Source organism: Antennarius striatus, chromosome 8 (assembly GCF_040054535.1).
Source record: "Antennarius striatus isolate MH-2024 chromosome 8, ASM4005453v1, whole genome shotgun sequence".
Classification (NCBI taxonomy): domain Eukaryota; kingdom Metazoa; phylum Chordata; class Actinopteri; order Lophiiformes; family Antennariidae; genus Antennarius; species Antennarius striatus.
The window spans coordinates 6,510,933-6,523,674 of NC_090783.1; the positions used below are offsets into that span (position 1 = coordinate 6,510,933).

Below are 12,742 nucleotides of genomic sequence, written 5' to 3' on the forward strand. Positions count from 1 at the left end.
AGGCTGCCCACGGCACATTTGAGAACACTCAAGTCAACATGTTTTCATTCATATCTCTAAATTCAGTTTTGAGATTTTTAAAATAGGTGTTTCATTTTACGCCGATGCTTCAAACTTGCTGCACAGATTTCACATACACAACGTGAAAATTGATTAAACTATGCATATGTAGAGTATTTATACATGTATATATATATGTATATAAAAAAATGCTGTTTTCCAAAAAATTGATGCGACCAAGATGACCGGATGAACCGTGTGTCCTCACCTGCCGTCAAAGTCTGCACTTGCTCCAAAGTAGCAGCTGTAAAACAAAATCAACTTTATCCATAGATCCATTGTTTCGGGTTTTCCGTGCCCACGCTTCTTCTTATTAGCTGTAATCCAAAAGACACGGGAGGAACCCACGGAGGAAGCGAGTAGATGAGGACAACAACAATAATAACAACAGTTTCTCCCGGAGTTGATGCGCGCCCAATGCGCGCAGGTAGGACGGGTCTGCTGGCGTCTCTCAGACTGTTCGTGTGTGATATTCAAGAGGTGCGGGAATGAAACCAGCTGCCTGCTGCGTGTTTGTGTGCGTCTGTGGAGCGCGGCGCACTCTGCCAGGAAGAGAGCGCACAGCTCCCCCTGCCTATCTCCCCCTCAAGTTCAGTCGATGGGCTCTCCAACCCGCAGCAAAGAGTAAAGACGAGATCTCCGATAGTTAGCGGCCAAAAACATGTGTGGATCCCCGATAGGGCCGAGCGTGTGGGAGTTCCGGGGTAACTTCCCTGACCCGCATGGCCTCCAGTAGCCCACCGCTAAGAGGAAGCGGCTCCAGATGCGTGCCTTGCAAGACGCCTTAATTTATTGCGTGGCCTGCTGAGGCACGCAGGTGCATCGCCCACCCAGAGAGATGCAGCAGAGAAGATGAGGTTTAAATTACTGAGTTGAACTTGGGAGAGGACAGAAAAAGGTACACAGCATAGAATAATGTGATTTCCCGCCGCTTGAATCACAAACAGAGCGTCTTATTCACACGGTGGAGAAGCGCGCTTCATGCCGGGAGGTAGAATAACTCACCACGAAATGCGATTGGGGGTTCAGTGACAATTTGGTGGCTCCCTAAGTGTTTTCTTTTTTTTTTTAATTAGTCAGTAAAATAATTATCTACAAAGAACTTTAAAAACGCGTCATATCTTAAAACAACGCAGCAGTGATCAGATAAACCTGATCACTGGCGTTTGTTGATATTCACCGCCGCCCAGAATGTCATGCCATGATCTCCTTGTTGAGTCCTGTCAACTAGGTGATGATAAATCTGAGGTGGTGATGAAGTCTGACATCCGGAATGAAGACGGAAATGTCGGTCTGGTGTGTAATTGCACTATTAATCACTATCTCCGTGAACGCGCCGTAACAATTTGATCGCATAACGTTTTATTAAATGATGAAATCAGTTGTGGTTGAAGGAGAACATTTGAAACTGTCAAATAATGATCCATGAAAATAATTAACCATGTGAAACGTTTATTTAAAAAAAAACAAAAAACAAAAATGTATTTTCAGTTTTATAATTTGGTAAAGAAATTATTGGTTCAGTCAATTTTAATAAAGAGATGACAACTTCACTTATTTATTCATTATTAGAAACATATTCTTGTCCTGAGTTCAATTTTACCCAAGGTGGACAAACAAGGTTCCTTAAGTCAAATTAGACATGCACAATATTTCATCTCCAGTATTTTACATATGATTAGTGTCAACTTAATTTTTTTGGAGCTAGAAGTACTGAAAATCCAAACTTTTCTAATCAATAAAATATCACTGCAGGGGCTTATTGTGAAGAAAATAATTTGTGTAGTTTAGTGAACTTCATCTTTTAATTAAGTCTGTGAGAGAAGTCAGACATTAAGTTGCTTTTTCAACACAATGCTCTTCTTCTTCTTCTACTGCAGAAAAAAAGTTGAAAAACATGGAATATGAAAATAGAACACAAGCAGAGAAACTTTAATCGGGAATATATGAGACGAAAACAGAATGAGATGCATTAAGGAGTAGAAAATAACATTGTGTTTTTCCTGGAAACTGCTGGAGGTAATCAAAATACCTAAAAACTGTTTTCATTCTATCGATTGTCTGAAAATACATAAAAGTCAAATAAAATACAGGAAGAAAACAAATGGTGGATATACAGTATATGCATATTTAAGACGACTGATTGTGCCAGATGGGTTTCTGTCATCCATTCCAACGGTGAAAGGTGATGGTTGAAAGGGGGAAAAATCCCCCAAAAAATGTAACAGCAAATTGCTGTGAGTAATGGAATTAAGTTTAGCTTCTAAAATAAATGTAAAAATTACTCAATTTAGAGTTTAAGAGAAAAGATATGTCAAAACATGATCAATGGTTGCTTCAATGCAGCCAACAGGGTGAACACAAATACTACTTTGTGACAGAATTACACTCTACGTACATAACTTTTGGGTTTGATTTGTATTTTATCATAAATTCCACCTAAAAAAAACCTGAAACACTATTTCACATTCAGCTCCTCTTTTAAAACTTTAACATTAAAAGCTCTGTTTTTATGTCTGCATTTTGACTATTACAGACAACAAAGCTCAAATTAACCTGTTGGTAATGGATTTACTTTGTTGTGTAATTACTACACAATAAACCCACTCAGCTCAGCGTATTACTGACATCATGCCGCCCATCAAAATGCTCCATGAGGCTAATCGCTAATTAACTCACCTATACTGTTTAAACAAAGAACTGTGTCTTCCTCAAAGCTCTCCTCTCCGTCTCATTAAGGCAGCGCTGCCTCCTCATTTACTCGTCTTTATTACCAAATGTATTTCTGTAATGTGCTCTTGTGCAAAGCCACAAGCATCAACATCCCCCTTATGAAATAATTCCAGCCCTTGGAAAGAGTCGGTTCTGAGCCCATTCAGCTCGGGATAGATTGACTCCGTTGACTGAATTCTGATGAGCCTGATTCTGGAAAAAGCCTGCGCCGCTCGCGTCAATGTGGGGAGGAAAACCGACCGTCTCTCTGGCTACTTCCCCAGATTTCTCAAGCAGCTGGAGCGCACTGTCAAAAGTGACAACATGCGATTTCTCAGAGAAACAGATAACCAGGGCGGAAGAGTATAGAAAGGGGGGGTTGTACGTTTAAAATATACAGAATTGGAATTTGGTGTGAGATATTCAGCTGCTGGGCTCTGAACACTGCACATCTGATCAAGCATACTGACCTTTTCACCAGCCTCATAAAATATTCACCGCTGCTGAACGTATAAGGGAGTGCATACCACATTCCCGATCACTCTTCACGAAGAATAATCCATTTCTCTTTAGAATCACCATAAATGCTATATTTTTGCTGAAGTGATGACTTTAAATCAAATTTTTCGCTTCCGCTACCCCCCCCCCCCCGTCCTGGTTTATTAAAAGCTCACACAGAGGGGAGATACGCACAGACTCACTATCTTTAAATACTGAAGGGTTCTAAATGCTGGATTTCTTTCTTCTTTGGATATTACCTTCCAACGGGGGGAAACAGACTGCTGAGTTCACTCGCCAAAGGACGTAGGCAGACTATTTTCAAAAACAGCATGTGCAACGTTTCTGTACGTAATTTTGAAATGCAGGAAATTCCTGCTGCTTCTGTTTACGTTGAGTTTAATCGCTCACTTTAGACAAAGACACAAAGCTCCTTTAGAGCAATTAAGCTCAAAATATTTGAGAACATTTAACTAATGTGAAGAGTAGTTGTCAAATGGCGCTCCTCCACCTGTTTATCGCATCAAAAATCATCACGGCGCAGCCTTCACCTTCAGTCTGAAACAGATTTCAGAGGACGACTTTTACTTGTCCGTAAATAACAACCAACAACATCTGGTTTGTTTTTGCTTTTCGCAAAAGAGCTTACAAAAAAAAAAAAAAAAAAAAAGGAAGTGGGCAAAAAGAAAACATCTAAGGAACAGTTCAGCATCCCAGGAATACTTCATCAAACCTGGACCACAGTGAAGATCCTCTGCTTGATATCCTAACTACACTCTGGTGTTTCCAAATGGATGGCACCGACTTCCTGTTCAGGCTTTTGCAGCGGTCTTCCCACCAACATGTTGTTCTTTGGCGAGCAGCTTTCAGGCTCCATCGTAATGACCTGAACCGAGTACCCATGAGTCTCTGCGCCCCACGAGCGATCCAAGTCCACCAAGCCCATACAATGTTTACCTGTCGTTTTCAAACAGAAGAATAATTTCATATTATCATCCAGTCATAATCCAGGATATCGCAATTACAGTCGTGACGTTTCCTCGTTTTTACTGGTGCGTGTTAATAAAAAAATAATGTAAAAATAAGGCTTCAACTGTAAAAGTAAGAAAACTGAAAAGACCAGTTCTGATGCACACCTTTAGGCTCCTGTAAAGCATATGCGTAGGGACAAAAGTAACCCACACTCCTTCTCAAGTGGTGGCATAAAAATGTTGATATCCCAACAATAAACCTTCAGAAATGCCGTGCATCCCTTCTTAATGTTATCAAACTGTGTCGAACAGAGAAATATTTAATTCCTCTTCTTATATTATTATCATGACTGACATTTGGAATTAAAGACAGAGCGGACAAACATATAACTGTCCTATACAGGTGCAGTTTATGAGATGTTAAACTTTAATGCAGCTGCAAACTACTACTATAAATGTTATGTGAGGTCCTCAGCAGGAAATGACATCATATCCTCACCAAATAACACGTCGCTAACGCTTTAACGAAGCTGCACTGCTGCCAAGTGGAATTGAATACTGAAAGTGTTCCTATTATTCCTGAATGTTCTCAGCATTAATATGTTTTCCCAGATGCTAACATTGTCACACCGATTATCACACCTTTCTTTTTCCTTCACAAATACACTTCTGATGTTACGTAGTAAAGCCGGGAGGTAACAGATGGCGGATGTGAACACTGGTCGGCCGTGCTGCCTTTACGGTTACAGTCACAGCGACAGGCTGCTGGTAGATGGGATCAGACAAGGTTGGAATACGTTAGTGAGTGGGTAGAAAACCTGCTAGCTGAAAAAGAGATCTGTTTCCTATCAATTAACGTGACTCTCAATCCCTGCGACAGCTTTTGCCAGGTGCATGAGAGAGGGCATCAGACTTGACGAGGCATCGGGGAGCATCATCATATTCAGAGCGAAGTTTTGATCAACCGGAGAGCTATCAGGTTGAAAACACCGCACAGTTCAGCTGCAGCTAAGACCCAAAGGTTTCTGTTTGACGAAACACTTCCCCTCGTGTCTGACAATACTGATCTGGTAGCTGCTCAATGTCACTTTGTACAAAACCGCCCCAAAAACATTTTTCACACTTCTCAAAAGTGTAGACTTTGTGACAGAGTGGAGGAGTGTGGTTAGGTTACACTGAAAAAGAAATCTGATGAATCTAATGGTACGCTACGACTAGGACAGAATGTATTCGAACCACGTCACCTGTTGGGTCAGGGTTAGGCTGCAAGAAAACTGTGAACAGTACCTATGAGTCTTCTTTCGAAGGGGAGCTGAACAGCAGTTTGATCTGCAAAGCGACAAAGGATCATGTGTTCCTGAAACAAGACAGAAAAGGAGTGTCAGACCTGGTTCATGCAATAAAAGTCTGAAGATACCTGTCAAGATTTACAACTTTTGTGAGCATCTATAAAGCAACAAACACTATGATTTTACCCCGTGGTTAAAATCTAGTTAAACTTCCTTTCCCATCATGCAACTAGTTCACTATAGCTTTATAAATGTAGCCACCCTAGGTTTGTGGAAGACTCCAGGAATGCATGTTAGGTTTTGTCAGGTTATTGATTATCCATTGTTGGAGGAGTGTTAACAGATATTCTACAAAGACAAATTTCCAATCCCATTGTCAATATTTTCAGCCATCTGATTTAGAATTTCTAGACATGTTAAAAGAATGTCGGACCACTTAGTAAGACAAAATCACCACTTCATCTCACATTTCATATCGATCATATAATACTTGGAGACGTGTTTCTTGGAAACTTACCGCAAAGGAGTTTCTTGTTAATTTTCTTGTTAATTTCCATTTGAAGAATGACTTTTGTGTCCTTTCTACCTCACTAAGTCCCATGTAACAAAGTCAGGACAACCTTTATTAAACCCTACCTGCTACTACTGCACTTGAAGCGATTCCACTTGTCATTGCATGGGGTGGAACTTAATGCAAGGCCAGGGACCGGGTGTCCAAAGTTAGCAATGAGTACCAATATTTCATAGCCTTTCACTCTGGCGATGACCCATTTGTCACTGTGCTGCCGTTCTGCTATAAAATGATGTAATACAGCTTTTATTCTCTAAGTATCACCTGGGTGGCTTGGAAACAAAGATAGATGAAAAGTGGATTTATAGAGAGCCCAGAGAAACACCAACACACAGGAGGGAGGGAACAGAGGAGGGGAGCTAAAACCTAAGCTAAAGAGGTAGATAATGCATCTGCTGGTTTAGACGCAATATAGATATTTTCATTTGTGTGGCAATTGGGATTTCTTCTGGTTCCAGGGCTTTTAGACCACACTAGATAAATCACCACACACTATTAGAGCGCAGTACAATTAACCATTATAAGGAAATCGTCTGCGCCTCTCGTGTCATGTCTTTGCAAAATCTGTTTCTCCCAAGGAAATAAGCTAAAGGTGGTCGGTGTTGTGACACATCAGCTCCACACGGCCAGGACCTACAGCAACTTTTACACAGATTCCCCCCAGAGGCACTGACAGGTCCCATACATCATCAAGGGATGGGCCCTCTCAAGAGTACAGTGGTGTGTCTGTGCTGAGAGATAAGGAACTGAGATGCTGCGGGGTCTGAACACCCCCCCCCCCACACACACACACACACCTCTTGTAATTGCCTGGGGAATCTTAGATCCTGAGACATGTAAGAGCCAAAAGATCCAATTTTGCATATAATTTGGAATAAAAATCTTACCAATACTGAGCAAGAATAAAGTTACGCCAGTCAGTTCATGATGTTTTGTCATCCTAAATTCACGTTACAAGAGGAGCTGATTACATTATCGCAGTTCGACAGTAACTACAGATGGCATGTAGATGCATCACAAACTTGATTACAGTACAGTTGCTTGTGATTCCATCTTCTACAGTCCATATTTCTCTGGTGTGCACATGAAAAATCAATATTTAAACATTAAAACACATGAAAACATACCTTGTATGTCAGTGTCTCTTGGAACTTCTTGCTGTAAAAAGAAAACGAAAAGGGAAAAATATTAATCTTAAAGTGTTACAATTAAGATATTGCAGTAAAATATTGTTTAGTCGCATCGTGTCAGTTGGCCAAGGACAGAATAAGTTTGCAAAAAAAAAAGCCAAGAAGGACTTCTACAAAAAACAAAAATGGTTTTCGCTGAGACACAACGACGAAGTCAATATGTGACGGTTAAAATGAGCTCGGTCATCACTGAACCTAATTAAAAATCAACATGAAGAGGTTTGGGGGTTAAAGGCTAGTAGGGTCAAAAGGAGAGAAGTTCAACTTGAATGTTTAATAAAACGGGCAGTTTAGCTTCACAGCTCATAAAAGCCTGTTCACTGCCTAGAATGTCTACACCTGCAGAATATCCACACGAGTACCTGGAACATGACCTGAGGGGGACATGCTAAAAGTAGCAAGACGAAGATTGACACAGTCAGGTGAGCAACCCCCCCACCCCCCCACCCCCCACACACACACACACCCTCACATATTTTGCACAATTGCCTTCCGGAAACACAGCTTCTTGTTGTCCATAACAGCTGCAAAGTTGTTGTTTTTTTTATATTTAATGAGGATTCAGGAGGGGTGAAATGTTGGGTTAGTGAAAGTCAAGAGAGGAAAAACTTAGTGGGAGAAACGCCTGTATATTTACACCCCCCACCCCCCAGGGACACAGATCTACGGTCAGTTAAACAATGGCCGCAAAAAATACATCTGCCTCTGCTAATTATCAAGTGCTGGTACTGTGGATAATTTAAATGCTGGCTGGTATATTCCATTTTTATCTGATTCTTTGCTGGGTATAAAATATAACACCAAGGCTTTTTCGACTTCAGCACTTTGGGGTTGTGAGACTGTGACTTTTAGGTGCTTCTTATTCCTTAATACTTGTTAATCCACCGGCACCTTCCCTCTAATGAACATGAAAAAAGTATGTCTTCATGAAAATCACAATCTGCTGAGCAAAATGAGCTGCACAAACCTCGCCTTGCTGGTATTTGACCAACATCTTCCACTGCCTTCTTCCAGACATACTGCTATTAATGGTGGTATGTCTCTGAAATCAGTATGAGACCTCTAACAGACCCCTTAAGTTCACTTGAAGCAGCAGAGTCATCTTCATTAAACAGCAAAAGTACTACTATGTGAAAGGAAAGCCATGAAATCTTGCAAGGACATAATTGCATGTTCTAAAATAGAAACCTGAATAAAACGCAGCGAAACATAAAATGGCTGTAGAGATGAATACAAGGAATATGTAGAGTATACTGACCTGGAGGTAACCTGTGAATATAGTGAAATAAAGCTCTATCTAATGATAGTAATAACAAAAATGATGGCAATAACAACAAAAATAACAATAAACGTTATTTGCATAGTAAGAAGCATTGCCCAAACGTTACAACAAAGACTTTATATGCATAAAAACATGTTAAAAGCAGCATAAATAACACAAAAATCAGAGCAGACTTGGCCTCAGCATTCTTAATACCAAAGTTATAAATATAATTTAACCAAAAGGTTATCAGTTGCTACAGCAGCAATCTTACACAACGGCTGTATATTTAGAAACAGTCCGCCTCATCGAAAGATTTCAGAGGTATGCTACCTTCTTATGTTTTTGCAGGGCATTGCAGTAATATTAGTCAACAGACTGCTGCCATAGCAACAAGATCAACATCATTAAAGTAAGGCTTCTCACTTTTTCTTCTATTCCATTGTTTCATTTTTCGTCTCCCTTTTAACAGTATTATATTTTCTTTTTTTTTACTTCAGCTAAGTTATTTACTCAAACTAGAGACTTTTCTGTCTCAATCTCCCGCAGCATTTTCCCATCACTCCCACATCCTACTCCCTGCTGCTGGAAGAAAAAACCACTAACAACATGACTTGACGCGAGTCTTCACTTTTGAATATTCAGATTATTCAGCTTTTGCTGAAGGTGAGGGTTTGTGCCATCTAGAAAAAAAAAAAACCCCAGAAGTCTGGGGAAAGCATGTGATCACGCGGGACAAAAAGTCTTTCGAACATTGTCAGGGAGCCAGCGAAGGTCGACCAAAGAAACAAAGTCAGAAAGAATGTTTTAAACAAAGAGCGCTGCTAGCTGAGTTAAGCAGGTACAAACCTCTTGGGAAAGCTGAACTTGATTGCGTTCTGGATGAATCCATAGCAACAGGGACTAATGACAAAGGCGGCCCCTGCCTGGATGCAGTGCTCCATCACCATGTCTGTTGCAACGCCGCAGGCATGGAGAGCCACCTGAATGGAAAAATTGCCAAGAAAACAAAGAACAGAAGCATTTCTCTTAAAGTAAAATACAAGATTTCTTAGCATCCTTCTTGATCAAACAGCCAGACCAAAACAGAGAGCATGCAATCAGTCCCATTGATTACTTCATAATGGTTGCGGCCATTAAATACATCTGTGCTGTCAAAGATGCAGTCTAGAGGAGTTAGAGCAATCAAACTGTATTAGTGCTTTGGGAGAAAGGACATGAATGCATCAGGATTCCCACTGAATGGGTAAATTGCCCATGGTGACGAACACCTAGCTATGCATTAGAAATGTGGTTAAATATTGAACCCCGGAAAGGGACTAAAAGACTCAATTCTAGAGGCCGCCTGCGCTCAAACAAGCTCTTTCATCCAGTCCATCTGCAGAATTTTTTTCCTACTCCTCAAGGGCAATGACTTTAATATCCAAAGCATAGTGATAAAATAGATGATTTCCTCTCAAGCATACATTAGTGAAATAGATTGTCTGTTAATGGTCCAAATAAAAAGCATTATCAACAGTCTGATGGCAATATCTATCCATAATTGCTAAAATGGCTCAAGCAGTTGCCTCAAAACTTCTATTTCTGCCTTCTAAGAGTCACTTGGCATCATGGGTCTGCATCCACAGACTGTTGCCTTGACAGCAGGGCCGCAGAGAGGAAGGTCATCACTGGTTGGGACAGAGTCACTAAAATATCAGAGGATACACTTCACAGAGAAGAGCGAGGTCTCCTCAGTAGACTCAACCTGCACTGCAAGATATTAGAGGTGTTAACCGAAAATCAGGTGTTTGTGTATGACATTCTATGCATTATTATGACTGGAAATATATTCATAACAACAGGAACAATGTTCCATGGGAACATTGTGCATTTATTCATCAGTGAAAATCCTTGATTTCACTTTAAAAAGTTATACTTAAGTGCAAAGTCAAGCGAGGAAACTACTGTAACAGCAAGCAAGAACCGTGGAATTAACATCAGTTGCCTTCATATCCCGGCATCGTTTTGACACTTAATTTTCTTTCCTGCATTTATTCATGGAATCGGGAAAAAGCTGAGCTCATTTTCTTCACATGTTTCAGCCTGCTGATTAGTTGGAGAGACTATCAAAGACTGCATGATGTTACATCCCCCACATTTACAGCAACAATAATTAACAAAGAAACACCATCACTCTTTCCCAAGCTGCTTAATGTAGTACATTAGTCATGCTGTGGTAAATCTTAATTACATTTTTTAACCTATAGCCCTGGTTTAACATGAACACAAAGACACTGAGCAAGAAAAAAAGGCACTGAATGAAAATAAAACACAACCTGATGTGTATTGATAACTAATTATGAATTACTAATTCTTGTTTGTTGAAGTCATTATTTTAACAATGTCAAGATTTTTTTTGTCTTTGTTTAATCAATATTAATGATGTCCTAGTTAGGTGATCTGCTAATTACAAAAATGATAATGAATTGTGAAAATACATGCAAAAAATATTTTAACATCCATCTCGTGTGTATGTAATATTTGTATGTATGTAATGCGTTGTTGAACACGCCTCTCTTTTTACTGGAAGACGAGATCATAAATCAAATGCAACCACTGAAGGTCCAAGAACCATTTATAAAGTTGTGTGCTGCATTAATCCGTCTTTTGAGGACAGGACAGACCGTTTCACTTTGCACCTTCTGCTAAATAATGTGATCAGTGGAATAATGGAGCTTCATTAATTGCTCCTCTTCAAGGTCTAACCTTTGTCTGGAGTCAAAACCATTTCTTGCAGTAAACAGGAAGGTACAGTCATTATACCCTTCAAAAACCGAATAATGGAAGCCTGTATGCCTTAGAAAACCTTATTTTTTCTTTTTAGAGTCTAAGAAGAAAAAATAAGATTTTCAAAAAGAGATAGAAGTTTTAAAATCTTTTCTGTGTAGAATATTTTAGATTTTCCACTTCATCCAGTTTTGTTTGTTGCACACGAATATTACCAACAAATTTCCTTCTTTATTGTTTGTATATCAGTTGTCACTTTGAACCAGACTAGAGTGGTACAACGAATACTCTGGATTCCTTGAAGGACATCGGCACTAAAATTAAATCTGAAAAAGTCTTATTGGAATTCCTCAATAATTATTTTACGTAATGCTTAGAGCAATAACAGTCGGTGCATTTTTTGTTCAAACGAACATATAGAATCAATTGCAGACAATCCAACCCTGAAGGTGAACCAATAAAGGACCTGAACTCAATAAAATCCAAATCAAGTTCAAGCTCTACAACTTTCCATGCCTTTGGGGTCTGCTGGTGCGACGCCATCTGGTACGAGAAAGGCTAAAATAAATACACCGCATGCAGAGGAAGCGTCAACGTCAGTTAAACACCTGGGATGTGGAACTGCAGAAAGGGAGACCAGTCTAAGAATAGACACACCTCAACTTAATTAGTCTGATTAAACGAATGTGGTTAAAAATTAGTACATGTATTATCCTGCAGGAACAGAAATCAGTGTAATGGTTGGTCCTTCTGACAGAAAAAGCTGTAATACAGGAAGGAGCTAATCCAAGGCAACAGCTGAGGCTTCAAACATATAAACCGGCATAAACCAGTGACGAAAACGGATTTACTTAACACCTGTTTCACACATAAATCTTATCATTTATGTGAGTCAAAAAGTTTCTGACTAGACTATACAAAACACCTACATGCTGAAGAGAAAAATAATCTGAAGTGTTTGTTGCGAAGTGGGACAGGTCTCGGAGGAACAAAGATGGGACAACAGCTAATGCTAATTACAGATGGTAAATATACATCTCTATTTGTCCCTGGGAGAGTTTAAGTCAGGCAAAAAGGTGGCCTTTTAGAAACTGGGCAGAAACACAAACAGGAAGACAAATCTCCATGAAGTGTTTTAGGGAGAAACACGATGACCTGAGGAGGATAAATAACAACACTGATCAGGAGTGAAGACGATGAAGGGTTTCTATGGGAGAACAAAATGCTGCCTGAGTCCAAATAGAATTAAAAGGCTCCAAAAAGATAAGAGGATGCCATTTTTTAAATCACACAAGTCCTGCTTGTGTGCGATATCGTTAGTTATGGACCTATTTGCTTTAAATTGACTATGATTATCAATTTGAGAAGAGCTCTTTAGGTAAAAGTGGATGTTTTAAATACATGAGGGGAGTTTAGGAACA

At 39.8% G+C, this 12,742-nt stretch overlaps 2 protein-coding genes across 6 annotated transcripts in view; both read right to left on the reverse strand.

The window, feature by feature from the left end:
• Window positions 1-646, reverse strand: part of npnta (nephronectin a) — a 42,514-nt gene extending 41,868 nt beyond the window's left edge. For 2 of the 4 annotated variants that reach the window (XM_068321942.1, XM_068321943.1), the window contains exon 1: window positions 269-645. In XM_068321942.1, coding sequence (XP_068178043.1) covers window positions 269-339 — 71 coding nt within the window. In that variant the 5' untranslated portion in view covers window positions 340-645. Of the gene's footprint in view, window positions 1-268 lie in introns of all 4 variants that reach the window. The other 2 variants (XM_068321941.1, XM_068321945.1) reach the window with 2 other exon arrangements.
• An 863-nt stretch (window positions 647-1,509) lies between these two features.
• The window catches only part of gstcd (glutathione S-transferase, C-terminal domain containing), a 54,038-nt gene continuing 42,805 nt past the window's right edge, over window positions 1,510-12,742 (reverse strand). For both annotated transcript variants that reach the window (XM_068322488.1, XM_068322487.1), the window contains exons 8-11: window positions 9,402-9,535; window positions 7,229-7,259; window positions 5,529-5,598; window positions 1,510-4,227 (exon numbers count right to left, since the gene is read on the reverse strand). In XM_068322488.1, coding sequence (XP_068178589.1) covers window positions 4,037-4,227; window positions 5,529-5,598; window positions 7,229-7,259; window positions 9,402-9,535 — 426 coding nt within the window. In that variant the 3' untranslated portion in view covers window positions 1,510-4,036. The remainder of the gene's footprint in view (window positions 4,228-5,528; window positions 5,599-7,228; window positions 7,260-9,401; window positions 9,536-12,742) is intronic.